The sequence below is a fragment of the Centruroides vittatus genome, unplaced genomic scaffold (assembly GCF_030686945.1).
Source record: "Centruroides vittatus isolate TY-2023 unplaced genomic scaffold, ASM3068694v2 scaffold_3293, whole genome shotgun sequence".
NCBI lineage: Eukaryota > Metazoa > Arthropoda > Arachnida > Scorpiones > Buthidae > Centruroides > Centruroides vittatus.
In genome coordinates, this window is record NW_027122702.1 from 306790 (window position 1) to 326642 (window position 19853).

General features: G+C 30.8%; 2 protein-coding genes across 2 annotated transcripts in view; one reads left to right on the forward strand and one right to left on the reverse strand.

Moving 5' to 3' along the window:
- Window positions 1-1564: 1564 nt before the first annotated feature.
- On the reverse strand, window positions 1565-14842 carry LOC136988329 (protein arginine N-methyltransferase 3-like). The gene is made up of 10 exons (XM_067286209.1): window positions 14480-14842; window positions 11203-11305; window positions 8863-9010; window positions 8679-8802; window positions 8407-8594; window positions 8114-8340; window positions 5572-5711; window positions 5368-5505; window positions 4145-4232; window positions 1565-1941 (listed from the first exon to the last, which is right to left on the reverse strand). Exons 1-10 carry the CDS (start codon window positions 14699-14701, stop codon window positions 1832-1834), a joined length of 1488 nt encoding a protein of 495 aa, XP_067142310.1. The 5' UTR covers window positions 14702-14842; the 3' UTR covers window positions 1565-1831.
- Window positions 14843-17272: 2430 nt separating this feature from the next.
- LOC136988334 (scavenger receptor class B member 1-like) overlaps window positions 17273-19853 on the forward strand; it is a 31372-nt gene continuing 28791 nt past the window's right edge. The window contains exon 1 of the mRNA XM_067286215.1: window positions 17273-17465. Coding sequence (XP_067142316.1) covers window positions 17340-17465 — 126 coding nt within the window. The 5' untranslated portion in view covers window positions 17273-17339. The remainder of the gene's footprint in view (window positions 17466-19853) is intronic.

The following is a 19853-nucleotide window of genomic DNA, read 5'->3' on the forward strand; positions in this document are numbered from 1 at the left end:
ACGTCGCCTCTCCTGGAACCAATTACCGACGTAAGGCGAGGTATACCTATATACTTTATATCATAATTCTAGTGTGTTGAAATGATATCTTGAAGAATAAATTTGTGAATATATATATTCAATTAGTTATTTTCATATAATCATAATGGAATTTGATAAATCTATTGACACTTACAGATTATACAAATTTTATAAAAAGGTGGTTTCCAAGAATTTTTAAACATGTATGGTTTATGAGAGTACTACAACTAATTTGCACTTAAAAAATAAACAAGTGATGATGCCTTATGTTAGAAGACATTAATTAGATGAAAGCACTCTCTTAAATTGCGGTTTTTGCTTGGTTGATGTGTATCTAAGCTAATTTCTTCAAAGTATATATTTGTATGTAATTATAATAGTTTGATAGCTGAACAATTATGTAAGACTTAATACCTGCATTCTTTTATATTTGATCCTAATGAAAGATCTTTAACACTTTTAACTCCACTTATGGATAATAAAGTTGTCAGAGCAATTAGTTTCCATTTATTCCACATCTCATACTTTAAAACTTTTTACTGAATGAATACAATATATTAAACTTTACTAATGTATAAAAATTTAATTTGCTAGAAGTTGATATAACCTATATAATATTGATTAAGAACAGAATACAATTTGTATTTTGGTGCAAATTTTTGAAGGGCATAACAAATAATGAATACGATTTGCACTATGTCAAGAAAAAATAATAATTATTAATCATCTAAAAAAAGTCTAGAAAATGAACAATCCTTGAATTATAAATATTTGTAAATAAATACTGCTTAATTTTGATATACCACCTTCTGTTCTAGTGTTGAACATATATAAATCCATGTTTAAAAATGATTTGAATATTATCAATGCTTTCTGTTAACTTTATCCAGATAAAGTAACTCAGTTTCCTTGCATATGTATTCCAATGACAATACAAACAATTTTAGTAATTTGTAAAAATCTGATAACAGGTGGTGTTATACATAGGGCAAACCGGTACCCCTTTTTAGTTGTACTGTCTATATAAAATCTTGTATTTTTAGTATTTCAGTGTTCAGTATATGAAAATAAAGTTGTTTCTTTATAACTTTATCTTGTTAATCATTGTTTAAATAAGAGATTTACTTAAGATAAACTTAATAAGCCCATGTATCTAGAGTGATGTATAAGCAGACATTATTCTGTGACAGTTTGTAATATTTTATAGAGTTAAAGAGGACTTTTCAGTTATTTTAAATAAACTCAATTTTTTTATACCTAAAATATTTCTGAATTCTGGTCATAATTTTGTTAATTCTAGAATTGTATAATCTAAGATAGATCATCTTTAATATAGCCATATAATGATGGATAATTAGAATCCATTTTGTTTGTTAGTATGCTCAAATTCTACATTTTAAAAGAGTCTTCCCCTTAGAAGTATTTGTTGATTGTGTACAAATAATCATGATTTAGCAGAAGTGCATTTTCTAGTTTAATCATGTATATAGTGCATAAGTTCTTAATTGAAGGCAGTCTATAATTAAGATGCTTACCTGGTCTGTTATTGAAATTGTATTACACTGTAATGCACAAATTATATATTGGAGATTATTTAGGATAATCCTAAACAAAATACTCTAAAAAAATGGGGAGAAGGCAAATGTCTTTTACAAGACACACTTAATATTTTATGTTGTAACTGGAAAGTTTGTTAATTGTTGTTATATTGTGATAAAATGAATATACAGTTTTATAACAGTATAAATATTTTATTGTTGTTATTTTGTAACTTTGTAAATATTGGTTGCAATAATAAAATTGGATTTTTCTAATTTAAGATGTAAGTATTCTTTTGTTCTCCTATTTCCAGTACGATGACCATGGATCGGTGTTCCTTCTTGTCGCGCCGACAACTGATTCTACCCGATATCAAATCTCCTGAAAAATTTTTTTTTTAAATTGCATTTCCAAAGAAAGTTTCAGTATTTGAAAATATGAAATTTGATTAGGGTATAGTACCTTGCCAAATTATTAGATTCATGCTAAAAATTGATGGTTTGTTAGTTTTTGATGTAAAAATGCAATTGTTGACAACAGAATTATTTAAAATATTAAAGTTTTTGAATATAATAAAAATTAGAACTTTGTCATTCAAAATACTATCTTTAAATTTTTAACAGCCAGTTGTGCTTCTAAATCAAAAAATGCATAGAGTATATTCCTTGTAATTTTTGTTCTCATAAATGGGGCTATACTGCCATACCTTACTAAGAACCTCAGTAAGTTTTTACTACAAAAAGGGAAGTGATAAAATGTTTTGGATATAATAGAGAATGAGTAGTTTTTATGTTGTTTAAGAAATACGAATAATAGTACAAAAAGTATGATTTAGTCAATGGGTCTAATAATTTGGCAAGATACTGTATATCAGATCTACTGCTTAAAATTGTTCATGCTGTAAATACTGTAGTTTAGATTATGTGGAAGAAAGAAAACAATTTCAAATTCTACTTTCTTCTGATTATATAATAAAACAATATGTTTTGACTCATTTACTTTGTGCTCCATTATTGATGCAACATGAACACAATTGCTGTGCAATGTAATTTAAATTCCTTAACGCATGTAAACAAAAGTGGTAAATAAATTTTAAACCATTTGCAGTGTGTCATTACTAGAACTAAAAGGTTTCCTTTTTGGGAATTAAAAAAATAATAATCCAAATTGTTACTCATTTTAAAATTGCATAGACAAAAATAATGCTATTACAGCAAATAGGGAACATTTAACCTGTGCAAAATGGATAACAAACTAGCATACTGATGTACTTACTAAGGTAGCAAGAGAGATTTATTTATTTAGTTTTTCTTTTGAGGGTTGAGTTCTGTTAAACTTCAACTGATGTTTGAGTAATGAATGGAACTGCATCCCACTAATTTAATATTTTAATCTTATTTAAACCCTAATTATTATTTTATTTTTGTAACCAGATATTAGCAGTAACACAAGCTTACAAAAAAATATTTCTTAAAATGGTCTTTCATACATTGACAATGTTCAATATGTAAATTAACTGATTGTACATATCTGTTGACTGTTGAATCGTAAGTGATTAATTTAAGGGTTTTCTGCTTCTTTTCCATGATCAACTTATATTTATTCAAATAATTTTTTAAATACTGAATTTGAGATTTATATTTCAATTTTATACTAATTATTATTATTGAAATATTAATTTTTGTTTTGTATTCAGTAAGTCTGGTGCTGACATTTATAATTTATTAAAGTTCTTTTGATATTTTTTGAACTCTGGTGCAAGAGTAATGCGTAAACCTTGCAAAAGTGTATGTAGACTGAACATCTGCAGAAAAAATGGAGAAATGTATGCAAATTACATTCATGCAAACTTTGAAAATAAATAATAGACTTTGTTAGCAAAACATCTATATTAATACAGATTATTTCTAAAACTTTTCCAAAAATAAAATCCATATTATAATGAAACAAAGTTAAATTTTAATGTTTGTTTTTCAATTCAAAAAACAAACTTAATTGATTTATGAAATTAAGCAATTGCACAACATTTGTCCTCAGATCATGTGGCGTGTGCAGCAATTGCATATACATGTTGCTAATAGATCACAAAGTTACCGAATTCTACTCTATTTGAAAAGGTGCTCTAACTGTTATGAAATCTGAACCTTTTTCAGAAAATTAATTTATCATCATAGTTTTTAGTGTTTTTTCCATTCATTAGCATGAAAAAATTTTAAACATGCAAGTGCCACAGATGAGAACAGAAATGACACTCATTTCAACCCATTCTAAAAATTAGATCAGATTTAAATCCACATTGCAACAAATTGGTCACATGGCAAAGAATTTTCCATCTGACTATAAAATACTATTTTAACATATCAGTTTTCATATTTGCATAGGTTACATTCAATAAAACTAATACAAACAATGTTCCATTTGAAGATTAGCACTATTGATTACACACAAATTTAAACATATGACAACACCCTTGAAAATTTGCACATCTGACCTGGACTTAAATTTGATCCATTAGAATATTAGGCTGATTCCAGAAGTGCAAAGCAAGTAAAGTTGGCTATCATTTAATATTAAAAATACTTACCTTTTTGACAGCTTATAGGTGAAGGCAATAAAAATATAGTTTGCTTCCAGTGGGTTGGCTCAGAGAATGGAGAAGTAGAGAGTTGAAACTAAATTTAAGAAAAAAATTTGTATAAGAAATTTATGTAAAGAATAAAATTTACGTATTGAAATGATGTTAATTAGAACCCAACAATTGATGACATAAGTGGATGAAGATGCTACAAAATCAAAGTTTTGAATGAATTGATGTTCAAGTTTTTATTATGTAATTACTTTGGTGTAAATATATCCACAAAATAGTGTCACTGAGAGTATTATGGTGTCATTTAATTTCTAGATCTTTGATAGTGGTATATGAGAGACAGATACATTACACTCTCATCTATGCAGGACAATTCAGTTTTTAATTATTATAACAACACTTGTGTTCAACTTATGTCTTTTAAATAAAATTATAAGGCTTTATTGGAATGAATTGCTTATATATAGGGTAATTCAGAAACAATATTCCAATTTTACATGCCTACTTTGAGCAAAGTAATACGGTCGGAAAGTCTAATCTATACTGGGTGATGGAGTAATTCTCAAAGCATGTTTCAGACATACCTTATGGGGTCTTGATTAATGCCCCTTTTCATGTGTAACATATATCTAAACCCCAACTCCTCCCACACTTGCTGCAAGATATTCCTGGTGACAGAGGCAATTTCTGTACATTTGCATGTATGCTCCATAAGATTCAGTATATGTCCTTCATTTGCCAAAAAGCATTCCAGAGACAAAGACTTGCATTCTTTCTGAATTGCTGTGTACTTAAACCATTCTAATATAGCAAAATTTTCTCATAATTTTATTTTTGATTGAAATTTGGCATATGTTCATAGGAGTTTAATGTCTGTGGATACTTGGATGTGGACAAAAACTACTATCAATTATTAGGCAAACTGATCAGCAATGTCATCTATACTAATGTTGTTTTGTAATACACAGTTACAGTCTTCCTTTTAAAACTCTTTCTGTCCTGTGGAAAAAATAAAAAAAAGCACTAAAAGAGCCTTTTTAGCAAGTCCAAATGGTGCAGAAGATGGTGAGGTATGAGACTCAACATGTTTGAATGAACCAGCAACAAAAAATTCAGATACATAAAAATTTGAAAATAAAATTTTATAATGTATGTACTCATCTAATGTACAGTAGTATGTTTTCAAGTTACATGATAAAGGAAATTGGAAAGAGAATTACCTTGTTTGTCAAGCGATCATCAAAATAACAATCAAAATAACCTATAATTGCAGTAATTTGTCCGTCTCTTGTCAACGCCAAATTGAACTGTGTCGTAAAGTCACAATCTTCGATGCAACAAGTAGACATATCAAATTCCTGCACAAAAGTAAGCATTGTAATTTTCAAAATTTTAAATTAAGAAAAAGTAAAATTTTAACCAACCTTAATGATAACAGGATTACTACAGATCTTCTCTTTTAAAACAGTAGTTATCAGCACTTCCTTTATGACATTACCCTTAATGCATGACATTTTAAAGCCATAAACATTGTTCCAATAATTAATATATTTCTCATACATTTCTAAATTATAAAATAAAGTTATTTTAATTAATATCAATTAATTATAATTTTATATTATATTATTCTTTCAAATAAACTTATTTTAAATTAACAGCAATTGCTTTGTAACACTAAATAACTGCATTGTTTCAGTCTATATTTTCTTACATACAAGCAAACGCCTATATTTGTCTTTTATTTTTTCATCCTTCTTTAGAATGATGAAGTATTTTCCTACTATTTTCCAAGATTGCTTTATCATATATATTAAAAGAATATATTTCATCACTTGTACATTGTTGTATACAATGGAAAAGTGGAGCAGCAAGGCACTGCTTACATGGACATTTTAGTGGTATTAGCAGCATATGAATTTGTTTTTATAAGCCTACTTACCAGTCATGTGAAACTATCAGTTAAAAAATATTTGCATTAGTTTTTAAAAGCACGTCTTCAATGTCAGGGGGAGTCCATGAATTGTTATATTTAAAGGGGTAGGAGTTGGTCAAAAGTACATCATTGTGTACAAAACTATACATATAACAATTAAAACAAAAATGCCATTTTTAGGATGAGAATATGTCTTGGAGAGCGCAAGCAACGCATATGCAAATCTTGCACTCACACCTGTTTGTAGAAACAGTCTCAGCATTTCGTATTTTCTTTTAACCCGGTTCTTGGTCCTCTGACTATCTACAAGTCTGGTTTATTTTATGTGCACGTGATTTAGGCACCAAATACTCTATGTAAAATTGCAACTCCTGACATGTACTTCTTCATGCCTCTAAGGCGTGCAGCCATTGACAGCAGCACAGTTTTAGAGATAAGGCATAGTCTTGTCAATAAATGGATAATATCTAATGTTTCTTTGAACATTTATAGAATTTGGAATGTTATAGTCTCTCAATGATATAACTAACTTTACTACTTTTTAAATTTAACTTATAAAATTGCATTATGTTACCTCATAAATTTTTCAAATCACAATAATCTTAAAATAATTTATATAGTAATTGTTTGCAATCGTCAATGAACTGTCACTGGAAACATTATATTATTCAAACAATATGGCAGAAAAAAGAATGAGATGTAGCATAACTGAATTAGAAATATTTATACAAAATGTAAGAAAAAACCCAAATCATATGATAAAACTAATAAAAAATTATTAGGATTTGGTAATGAAGTATTCAATGTGAAAAGTATCAGTATTAAATGTGGGATGAATGGTAAGTCTGATGATAAAAATAGAAATTAATTGGCAATATAAAGATGACACTACACATTTTATTCAGTCGTATAATGTATCACTATTTAGGAAAGGAAAACAAAAAGAATTGACTGAATTGTGTTTTGCAGCTATAAATGTTTGAGCATAAAATATATAGTGTCTTCCTACCTTTACAGTTACTCACGTGAGATCTGGAATTTTTATCGATTTTTCTCTAATTATTACCCTTCCTATTGCCTAGAGAATCATCACTGGGAAAATTTTCATCGTCACTGGGAAATTAGATACAGATATAGAGAAACATCGTCACTGGGAAATTTTATAACCCTCCTTTTTGAATGTAAACAACCACCCATCCAGGCACTCATTCTCATACTGCAAGACTTAAAGTTTACAATTAACGCCCAATTTCGTCATTTTGTTTTGGTCCCGGGGACACCTTTAATCTCCACACCTGCTCCAATAACCTTTACCTCCTACAACAATCCATTACATGGCATATTTTCCTACCACGAAGCTATAAAAACTGCTTCTTCCCTCCTCAAGGGAGTTTCTCATCAAAGGCCAGTCCAACAACATCCAAGAACTTCCAGGGGAGTCTACAAACGCCGCATCTCTGAGCCTCATATTACTAACAGCGATCCATGTCTCAGTCACGATTTTTATACCTTTGTGCCATTAAACAGGGACAAATTCGAACCTCTGCGGAATCTTCAAAGGGGTATGATAACCATTAATGTAAACGCTCTCTCAGCCCCTTACGTGTATTAGAAAGCTAGAGAACCAAGACGAGAAATTCTCGATGTTAGAGTTTGTAAGTGTCAATTTTGTTATCCAATAAATCTTTGTTTCATTGTTAATGCTGTCATTTACTCGTATATCGCCTATGCCTTACCGACGACCCCTCTCTTCTCCACTCGACCTGACAAGAAGAATCCCGACTCCTCGGGATCATAAAACGTAAACCATCCTCTGACAAGTGGGCAGGTTTCACCGACCTGTTGCCGACAAAAAGAGGTTTGACCTTGTCCTACCTCTAGGCGGATACCCACACTCAAGACATGAATTGTTTGATGAACATTACTCAACTAACACAAAATATTCCAGTTTTTAGATAATTTAATCTTTGTATTTATTCTTAATAAGTTTAATTAAATTACAAAGTAGAAAAAGAGAATTTTCTATAACTCACCATTATCAATAATTGCAGCTAAAGAAATAGTGCACCTGTTTGGAAACATATACCCGCCCGGTGAGAGATAATGGTCTCTTGCAAATATCACAGATTCAATCATGTTCTCGAATAATAAGAAATAGCCCATCCACTCTGATACAATTATATCTACTTTTTCAAAAGGTAAAGTCAGTTCTTCAAGTCGACCTTTTTGAAGTAGCACAATTTCATCTAATTTATTTTCCCTGAAATAAAAATTCTTAGGAATATGAATGTGTTAAATATTTCACTCTCAAATTATCAATACTTACTTAACTATATCCATGGCACAATATATTATCTCGGATTCGTCGACTCCGATGACTTTCTTGGCTCCGGCAGATGCGCAGAACATAGAAAGTATTGCAGTTCCGCAACCGACATCTAACACTATTTTATTTTCAAACATGTCTTTGTTCGAGCAAATGGCATTTCTGTAAGTTTCTGTTCTTGATGTATCCTAGAAAAAAGAAATAAAAACTTTTTAATTTGTGTAAATTATAAAATATTACAAATCTATGTTAAATGAATACCTAAAGATCACCTGTAACATTTCTTGATGAATACTGTAATGCGCGTAAGAAGAGAAGTAACCGTCGTCGTCGTCGTAATATTTTTTAATTGCATCTCCCGAATCAGATGACAACATGAAGACTTGCGCTTTCTGCCTAAAGAAACTCAATTTAATTCTAAATATTGATTAAAAATGTATAATTCATTAAAATTACCTCATTTTTTCAATATCAGCTGTAGCCTCTTGTAATTGTTGCTGCAGTAATTCGACTTTTGCCAAACATTCTCTATACTTAAATTCCGATAGTACAATTTCGTTTTCATTTATATCACTTTGATCACGTGAAAGATAGTCCTCAATGTCTGCAAAATTAGCCAGTTTTTTCTTTGTTAAAATCAAAAATGTCCCCAAAATTTTTAATATTTTAATTTACTAAAAATTTTGCATTCTAATGATAAAATGATCATTAGGGTCATTAACACAATACGGTCTTGAATGCTACATTATATTTATTGAACATGTGACAAAGAGACTTACTTTGTTAATAAAAGAGAATACTTTGTTAATAAAAAAAGCCAAAAGCTTGATGAAGAAAGTCAAGACAAGCCTAAGCTAAATACCAAAAATAACACACAAGAAATCACACAATATTCTTACAATATGGTTAATTAACTATTGAGATAGTTAGCAATGATTACATTTAACACAAAATGGCAGCTTAGCCACTTACCTAGTCTAAAGCAGCCATTCTAAAGATGAAAAAGGGGCTCTCTGAAGGCCATGAAAGAGTGAAGTAGGATCATTGAATGAAATACCATAATTGAAAAGGAGAGCCCCAGACAATTAAAACAGGGATGCATGCACAATTGATCTTTTCAATAGGTGATAGTGGAACAAAATCTAATGGTTGTTGTACTAAAGCCTAAGAATTTACGTTACTTAAAACATTTTTATGTTGTCTTTTATGACTGGTGTATGCATCTTTTTTGTATGACAACCTAAGAAAAATTCACTACTACCTGAAATTGAAGGCCTCAGTGTACAAAAATCAAACAAACATTTGAAGACAAGAGCATGTAAAGCCTTCTCTACTTTCCTCTACTACTCTTCAGTTCAGTCCTAGTCAATGGATTATACTGTGGTTGTGTACATCAGTCAAATGTGTTTGGAAAAGAAATGTCTGTATCAAGTTTATACCAAGGAGTCATGGGGTCACACTACATAACACCAAAATCACTACTTGGCAATATTTTTATTAAAGTGGCAATAAAAACCCTAGCCTGCTTATTTTGATTTTTGGTGTAAAACTGAAATCACAAAGCGTGCTTCAAGAAAACAGCAGAATATCTAGCTCCTGTGCAATGGGAGTTCCGTGAACTACACACCTAATGATTTCATGACATCATGCGGCAAGTTCTGGATGGAAAGTAGGAAGTGACATTGAAAACCGAAGATAATTTTTGTACAATGCCACCCAGTGTTTCCAGATTGGAAATTTCTTATCAACTGACAGAAAATTTGGAGAATTTTTTGGGGTGACATTTTTTTCCACTTTGATCATTTTTCAGTAGACTAAAACAAAATTTTGGCATGACAGAACATGTTAAATACTGTTTAAATGTTGTGATCAAATGAATTGTTCAGAATTATTCAAAAATGATTCCTATTTCTAAGTGACAGCTTAACATATTGATTTTGCTTTCTAGACTCCAAACTTATAAAGCTACCAGCAGCCATATTAATTAGTAAGTAAAACTGGTGGCAATAAATAATTTGAAGTGGCAAAAAAATTAAAAACTGGTGAAATGGTTGGAGATTTTTTTAAAAATTTTCCAGAGCAACCAATTATATTTAGTCTTTAATTTATATTATTTTTAAACATATATTTTCATCCTTGGATTTTTAATTTTTACCAGTTAATTTTTAATTTATTATAAATTTCCTTATTCATTACCAATGCACTTGCTTTGTTGTTTGATTAATTGTTTTCTTCAGTTTTCTGCTAGTTATAGCAGGTTTGGTGAGCATGCTACTCTGTCCTGTGCTCTTGTCTTTAGCTCCTTATTACTACCCTCTTTTAAGTCATCCAGCATTTTAATTCTCCTTTGCCCTCATTTCTTTCTGCCTGCAACCATTCCTTGCATAACATCATTCCATAAGCCTTCCTCTCAAATCATGTGCCCCATCCAATTAGCTTTTCACCTCTTTATTCTCTCTAAAAATCGGAAAATACATTTACATTTGATAGGTTTTTAGGGGTTCATTTCATTTATAGAAATCACAACAATATGGTAACAGAAAAAAATGAGGCGTGTCAGAGAAGTTAAAAGAAGCTCAAAAGGATGGCATGGCCGAAAAAAGGTTGAGAACAGCATGCCTAAAGTATCTTAATAATTAATTAGCCATATCATAGCTTGATAAGAATCAGGCTGTATGTTTTATAATTAACAAATATTGCATTTGGTTTATATTGTATAGAAAATTATAATTGTCGGTACACAGTATCAGAAGAAACAATTACGCATAAATAAAAAATGTAATGAAAAATACTTACCAAACATTAAAAGTGCATCATCTTCCATAAATGGTTTCATGTATTTATCATCATTCCATATTTCATTGGAGTGCATTGTCTTCAATTCTCTAGGAGATGGTTTCTATTCCAAGAATTAGAAAGAGACTTTATATAAGTCTTGTTTCATGCATAAAAATTCTATGAAAATTGATCATGAATGCTAACAACAAAATTTAAAAACTGCTTTCAATATTTTCTACACCACACAAATTAATTCTTTGATCATTACATTTCAAATCTCAGCAATAGATTGAGTAAAATACAGTAAATATTTAAGTGATTTTTTTTTGTTAAGATATTCAGTTATTGTTCTTTATTATTACGTTATTTTGTTATCGTTAAGATATTAGTATTAAAAACTAACAACTACCTTAATCCAGTAAAAAACAAACATTTAAACATTTTCCATCCTAAAGATGAAAAACACAAATTTATGTTGTTAAGAGTTTTTAATACTAAATACATCCAATATATGGAGTATGAAGTTTTGTAGGAATGAGCATTATAAAAAATTGTAAATGATGATAATGAGTAAAAAGTTCATTAAGTCCAAGCCGACTCAAAATACATCATATGACCCCCATCTATCTTCCCATACCCCTCAAACTTTAACCACCATAATTTAATAACATCAATGCTCCTAATACACGACTGTCCTTGCAAAATTTCAAAAATTTTTAAGAACGGGCACAGGAGTTATTATTATTAAATTAAAATTTAACATTACACATTCCCAAGAAAATAAAAACAAACAAAAGACTACTTTCACACATTCTAGGTGTTTGCCCAGATGGGTAAATATCATGTGAAGACACATTTGCTCCAGTTGAAAGGCATGAGACATTTCACACCATACAGACTCTTGTGGTATGAAAACTCAGACCTTGTAATCCCCTGCTACTCACTCAGTCAACACTTAATACCCTGGGGTTTTATCCAGATTGCACAAAAGTGGTCTTTACCTCTCTTACCAAATATTCATGGATAAAAGGTGCTTGTACACATTAAATACTGTATTATTTATTGATACAAAAGTAAGCCTGATTGACAACAAATGGCACTACTAGATCTTTGAAAGGGTAAAAGCACTACAACATAGGTGTTATGTCATAGGAGGCATTTATAAGTAAGATGGATCACAAAGAAAAACAATTTCAGAAGATCAGACATATGTGGAACTTCCAAAATTATGAACAGATCCTGTTCAATTGAACAACACACAAACTTTACAATGAGAGAAGGATATCCTCAGAATTTTAAGTCAGCTTCTTGTGAATGTGATAGTGATGAAAGTTAAACAAATCCTATGATAAGTGTCTCAAAGATTGCAGCTGAAAGGGAAAATAACACTGGTAAGAAGATATCACATGCACTGCCCAAAATGTTTTGTGCTACAAAGGATACAAAGGCAGAATTGCCCAGAAAAAATTTGCTAAATTAGCAAAGTTAATCAGAAGATTAGGGTTTGGTAGAGAATATCGCAACTTGCTCCAGACCTTCTGGAATAAAGTGTTATTCAGGTAGTCAACAAATCAAACATTAGTTTTATGCTGGAATTTCCCAAAATCTGACAGTACTGGATGCCAGAGGTAACACCATTCCATGCATTCAAAACTGGATACTAAGACTAAACAGAATCATGCAACTTTGTATCTCCAGAATGTATATAACAAAAGAGCAATGTACTGTACATAAAACTTCTATCAGGATTTCTGGAAAACCTTTCATCCGAAATTTGGTTGAGAGGAGGATGCTGTGATAGACGTGATCCAAAATTATTTACACAATCTTTGTATGAATGCATGACTATTTCTCTTCATGCAAATGAAGATGCAAACTCTGAAAATCTGGATAAGGCCAGTATCAAAAACTGAAGTAAAATCAAATACTGAAACTAATATCATTTTAAACCTTAAAGAACAAATTACATTCTTAGTTTCACATTACTAAACTGGACTTCTACCATGAGATTTGCCAGAAGTCACCACAAAAACATTGAGAGACTGTTTGTTTCATCCAGAAAATGTACACTTTTACCAGTACATCAGTTTGACAGAATTTCTCAGCTTGTTCAATGTGAAACTAAAGAAATGATATCAAACTGAGTAAATACTTCACTCAAAAGCCTTAAATTATTTTCCAGTAACAGTTAATTCAAAAAGTTTTTTTGACTAACATTTTCTATCTTCAATTGGAGATGATCTTCAGGTCTTTTCATGCAATAGCCCCTTTTTTTTATTTAAAAATTTTTAATGCCTCTAGTATCTTGATGGAGTCGACATATTTTGATCTTTTGATGGTGGCCTTGTCGAGGAAGGCTTTACCTCATTATCTGTTACGTACATGGCTAGGGCAATGTTTAGTTTCTTTTTGTTGATATCGTGCTTATGTTCAGCTAGTCTTATTTTGAGTGAACTTATGGAGGAACCAATATATTCAAGTTTGTTGCCAAATCTGTCATCTTTCAAAAGAACATTATATACCCTGGTACCCTAAGATTATTAGTTTTATCTTTTCCATTCTTAAGGATGTTAAAGATGGTAAGATTGCGACTGAAAGTTAATTTTGTTTCTTTTAGGTTTGCCATTTCTTTATGCGATGGTAGCATCTTGTGATTATATTCTAGAATGATACAGCTTGTGTTTTGTGATGATTATATCCATTTTTATCTTTAGAGTCTAAGGGTTAATGTTACGTATGGTAGCGAACATAGTGACTTGTCTCTGAAACAGTGGGGACGCACGTTCTAACCTAACCTATTCTAATAAATTACCATAATTATTGCCAACCAAATTATTAGAATAGGTTAGGTTAGGTTAGAACATGTTTCCCCACTGTTTCAGAGACAAGCTGCCTTGTTCACTACCATAAGTAACATTAACCAAAAAGGGATTTATGCCTGCCGGTTTTAATTTCAAACAAAAATATTTAAATAAATGAAAATAATATGCTTTAATTAGAGTAAATGTAAAGAATCTGATTGAAAAAAAGGATGATCAGGTAATAAGCCAAAAGGATGACTGAAAAAACAGATGATAAACCGAAATTGTATGATGTGAGATGCCACAGATTCGCCACTCCCTATTCCAGTTAAACAAGAATTATATCATCTTAATATACTTTATACAAGCTACAGATATTTAAAAACTATTAATGAGATAGATAAAATGGTAATTACTGTATTTTATGTATTTTTTTTTTTTTAAATCAATAAATCAGAGTATAAGTTAAGAAAGAAAATTACAATATATCTTACCATCTGCCGAACATAATTAACAAATTTGATGTAAGAAATAGCATCAGCTGCATAGTTTAGCAAAAAAGAAGACAATTTAAAATCGTGAGACGACGAACAATGCAAAAATAATTCGGATGGAGAGACATTTTCGTCACAAAATAAACACAACGTGCTCATTTGCATAGTCTCTGCTTCTTCTTCCCACTCGGAATCACTATTATCGGAATCTAAATCGTCCATATTCTTACCTAATTGTCTCTTTTAAGTATATAATTAATATAAATGAAAATTTTTTATAATTTATTACTCGGAGTGTAAATTACTTCCTCCGCATCTTTCAATTTCACACCGGCAATTTGAAAACAGTACACGTGGGTTGCTGCCCAGTTATCTAGAAAATACTTTTAAAAATTAGCCCAATATTCTAAATAAAAAAAAAATTAAATTCTACTTTAGAGGTTTTCCTGTTTTAAAATATTTTATGTAAAGAATTAAAAATTAATAATATAATAGTGCAAATATTATTTGTTTCAATATAGTAGCATTTTTCTTGTTATATATTTTTGTGTTATAGAATGGCGAGATCGTCGACCATTAATACTTTCAGATGCTTAAGTATAAAGTGGGACGGCGCGCCGTCTCAATTCACACTGATTCAAACTTGCAAGAATCTGGATTTCCCATAGAAGTAAAAGATCTTTTCACAAAACTTTCTGGTCAATTAAACGATAAAGGTTTGATGAGTTAAGACAATGAAACGCAAGAGCGATCTGCCGAGGAAGACGCCGCCCGAGAGGACTTTCTATGGGAAACAGCCCGATTTAGGTGTTAAACACGCGAAGAAAACCCAGAAACCCGTCTCCACCCAATGTTCAGAAGTTTTATCCACTTGGTCCCATCCAATTTTACTACACATACTTCGTATATCCAAAGAAATAAATCAAGTGTGATTATGTTAAAGACTTGTAAGCTACGGCTATTCCAGGCATGAAAACATTAAGAGAGCGAATTACACGTACAGTACAGTGAATGCGCCACTCCACAGATATTAGAAAATGTACAGAAAGAGATTGAATATTGCTTTGATATTTTATATGCAATAAGCGGTGCACGTATTGCAGGAGAGAGGGAGAAAGAGTACGCACCTTATGTTATTTTTTGCATTTCTCAGGTGTTTATTGTTGTTTAATCAGAATACATTTTTGTCTGAATATATATCATTTATCAATGTTAACTTATTATAATTAATTTGATTTACATGATTTTGAATTTTATATATCAATATTAAAATTAATATTTCAATATTGACATTCTGCTATATAATTCTATAATACATGCATGTTTTATTTATTATAAAAGCATATTATTCTATGAATTTAATTAGTAAATTAAATAATAATTAAATTTAAATTGATATTCAGTGTTATATGTAAACCTAATTATCATTATTATTCATTAATATAATAAGTAATCAAGAACATACTTTTTCTTAACATTGATGCTCGCAGCCAGCAAATAAAGGAATCGCGCTAATCCTTGCAATAATCTTCTCTTAACCTTAGCATAATAATAATATCTTTGCATCCCTCACTTCCATTTTCCACTTTAAGTTGATAAGTTCATAGGTCAACATTCTTAAGTTCTTGTTCTCTTATTCGTTCACTGGTACAAAGGCCATTTTGGGGCTCCTCTTTAAGAGACCATGTTTATACAAATACTAGCGGGTGGGCCCGGCGTTGCTCGGGCAAAATTAACGATAGTGAAGATTACGATTATTACATTATAGTCAACGTTACCCGTTTTCACAGAATGCAAGAATTGGGATCCCCTGTTTCCAGGCTAATTAGAGAATTGTTAGATGGGTCTAAAAATATGTTCGATTTCCCGCAGAAACGAAAAAAAAAAACTGCATCTGCGTCTTGCACGTCGCTTTCTCCTAACAATTCCCTTGTTTCGTAACACTTCCATTGTTGATGGAAGTGTTAAGCCTTATTCGCGTCCCTCTCCCCCGTGGGGAGGTATTTCAAAAAATCCCTTCTTAGTGTGCGTTCTCGTAACGTACTCTAACTGTGTACCAAATTTCAACTTTCAACTCCTAACCGTTTGAACTCTGCGCTGATTATTATTATTATTATTATTATTATCAACTCGTTTCGATTATATATATAGATTTGCTTATACAATTGGATGCAATTTTTTCCTCTGATGGACCCCCTAAAGCTCTTGGATATCGGGTGCAACTTCCTCTCGTAGGGCCCGAATTCGCTTGCCCTAGCCACCTTTTCTCTCACACTGACCATCCACAATACTTGCATATACTTTTATCATCCCACTATCGTTGGGAGAACGAACGAGAGATAACAAACAAACAATACGAACACTACGAGTAGTAAACTTGAGAAGTTCAGACCTAAGATAATTTGGCTATGTTTACACCTTCCTATATACAACTAAACGTACAAATAAATAAATATTTAATCTGAATAAACCTTTATATTAAAATCATAATTATTTTTAAAATTGATGGACATAAACTTAAATTATCAAAATGTTAATGGTAAATAAAGAAAACAAATGAATTACGGATAGATTATTTTAAACCATTTGGTGGGGTTAATTGCAGTTTGGCATTTGTTTACACCTTTAGCGCAGAGGAAAACTTAGTAAATCAATCTGTTCAATAATCTGCACGGCACATACTTAATATATAATGACCGGAGCACTAAAAATGGCAAGACGTCATCTTGTTTGCTAATATTGCGTGACGTGGTTTTATGGTTATGTAAGACATCTCACTTCTGTCTCAACGTCGCCATTTGCTGTTGTTCTAAAAGGAAATCCAGCAAACGCTTTTACATGTTATTTATTTCTGTTGAAAATGGTACAGGAATCTGAAGAAGAAAAGGAGATTTATAGGAAGGGCTATTATGGTTTTCTAATGTGTATCATTGGTCCTATTATATTTTTCTACTTTCCGTGGTTTATGGAATTCATCATTCAGCAGGTATTATTTTTTTTAAATTAATTAATGAAAACATTATTTCTTCGTTTGTCTGTATTTACAATTGAATAATACTTATTTAATGTGTTTTTAAATCTGTTTTGTTACTTTAAATTATTTTCCACGTTATACCATGTCTAATTAATTAATTAAAAATCGAATATAGTTATTTGGAAATCAGGCCCATAAGCTTTCTATATCTGTTCTCGATTTTAATCTCTCTAACTCAGTTTTCGAGATCAACGAATGGCAGATGGACGGATGGACGATTATTGAATAAAAAAATAAATTAATATTCGTTTTTAATTAATTAAAATCGATCATCCAATTACATAATAAAATATTTAAAATTAAATAATTTTTGAAAATATGCAATTGAGTAAACAGTATGCAAATTATTGTCGTCACCAGAATGCATGCAGTCCTCATGTTTTGAGCCCACAGTGGCTAAGTGGATTAACTATTGAACACTGATAGTTGGTCGTGGGTTCCTCCTGGCCAACAGGCTAGCTATGTGTAGTTTTTCGTATTTTATTTACGTTTGTGACATCTAAATGCGTGCCAGTTTCCCATAAAAGTTCTCTTGGGAGGCATTCCCTCTCGGTAGATCGCCCAGGTGTCGTGTTGCTGTAAACAAATAAACCAAACTTCATCTTTCGGATATACGTTTGGATGATACGCTCCTAAAAGCGAATAGAGTTAGAAAATGAGTTTAGTTGTCTAAGAGCTAAAAATACATCATCATCATTATAAAAGCTCATATTAGGGATTAGTTTGGTGTCACAATGCAACGCAACATATAGGCGATCCTCAAAGGGGGATACTTTCCAGGAAGCCTTTTCATGGAAAACTCAACTCCTAGTGTTAGACACGTATAGAAAACTTCACGTGGTTAATCCGTTGTCCAGGTGCGACCCTCCCGACCAAAATAACCAGTGTTCGATGGTTTTAACCACTAGGACCTCTAATTAAAAAAGCTTTTACACTGAATATGGTAAAATGCATAAAATATTATTATAAATACTATAAATTAAACAGAAATAAAATTACAAAATTTAATTTTTACAAATGATTCTGATGTTACCAAATAAAAATTCTCAGCTACGTCGAGCTCCGTTCTCCGTCACTTGATTGCCCCAATTGTGGACCTAGCCGAACTCACAATGAGTATCATTAAAAGGCGTCTTACTGCCCACAAAGAGTACTAAAATTAAAAAAAAAAAAAAATGTTTTAAAGAAATAATCCTGAGCTTAAATTATTATAATACTTATTATTAGATTTAATATGGCACTTTTTACATTATTTCTTTTAGTTATACTATACTTTCGACTTCTATCAATGCATTTAAAAAAATTTTAGTACCTTATTGTGCTGAAATTTTTAAAAATTCACTTTCAACAATATTTATTCGATTTATTCCAATATAATTTGAAATTTTCCTATGGTTTCAAGTCGAAAATTCAGGCGATTGTTCGATCCTAATCATTTAATTTTTTTGGATTAAAAATACTCGGATAAATTACTTGTTTTCCTAATTTTCTCGAAGGACAGATCGAGAATTTTCGTTATTACATAAGTATCTTAGTATACATGATGTAAAGATATCCATATTATACTCATATATTTATATAAATACACGATACGGGTTTAATAAGGATACCTTTAGCCTATACTATGTATACAAAGATTCGAGGTCGCACTAAAGAATCTTTTCGGAGTTTGCCGAGTAAGATATTTAGAAACTGAAATAATTTACGCTGATACAAATGAAAACATGAATCGAAAGGGGAAATAAAACTTTGATACGAGATCGAATATTGATTGCCCCAATTGTGGACCTAGCCGAAATATAAATGTACGATACGATATATTGAATAGCAACACGCAAAATGGTCATGCTGAACAATTTCGAGTAGCAAATAGGAATAGCAAATGCCTATTTATTATAATGTAAAATGGCATAATTTTGCGATCTTTTTTCTTTAGTTTTATTCGTTATTGTGTTAAATGTTATCGAGTAAAATACTAGATTTAAGAGCTTATATTTTACAACATTATATAAAGATCTTATTTGTTATTTAATTTATTCCGATGAATATATTTAATATATTTGGAAATTCTAATTTCCGTATAAGTAGTTTACGTTATTGATTCTGTATTTAATTTTGTGAGGATGAAAGTAGTTTCATTAAAATATATTTCGATATTTGTTTGATCGATAAACAATTCGAAACTTCGATCAATGTTATCTCTAGAATTGCAAGTTGTTCCGAGATTTTTCATTAACATCGGTCAAAATTGTCATGATATAACTGTTGTCTACTGTAATTAGTACCAATAGCAGCCGTACAGCTTTTCAGCCAGTTTAGACCTCACCCATTCTGTTGTGT

Bases quoted from the DNA above. Each gene is read 5' to 3' on its own strand.
- LOC136988329 (XM_067286209.1), bottom strand. From the start codon at position 14,701: ATGGACGATTTAGATTCCGATAATAGTGATTCCGAGTGGGAAGAAGAA. The intron at 11,306-14,479 runs GTAAGATATATT...TTCTTGGAATAG, and splicing joins TTAATTATGTTCGGCAGATG to AAACCATCTCCTAGAGAATT. The intron at 1,942-4,144 runs GTAAGTATTTTT...AAAATTTTTCAG, and splicing joins ACCTATAAGCTGTCAAAAAG to GAGATTTGATATCGGGTAGA.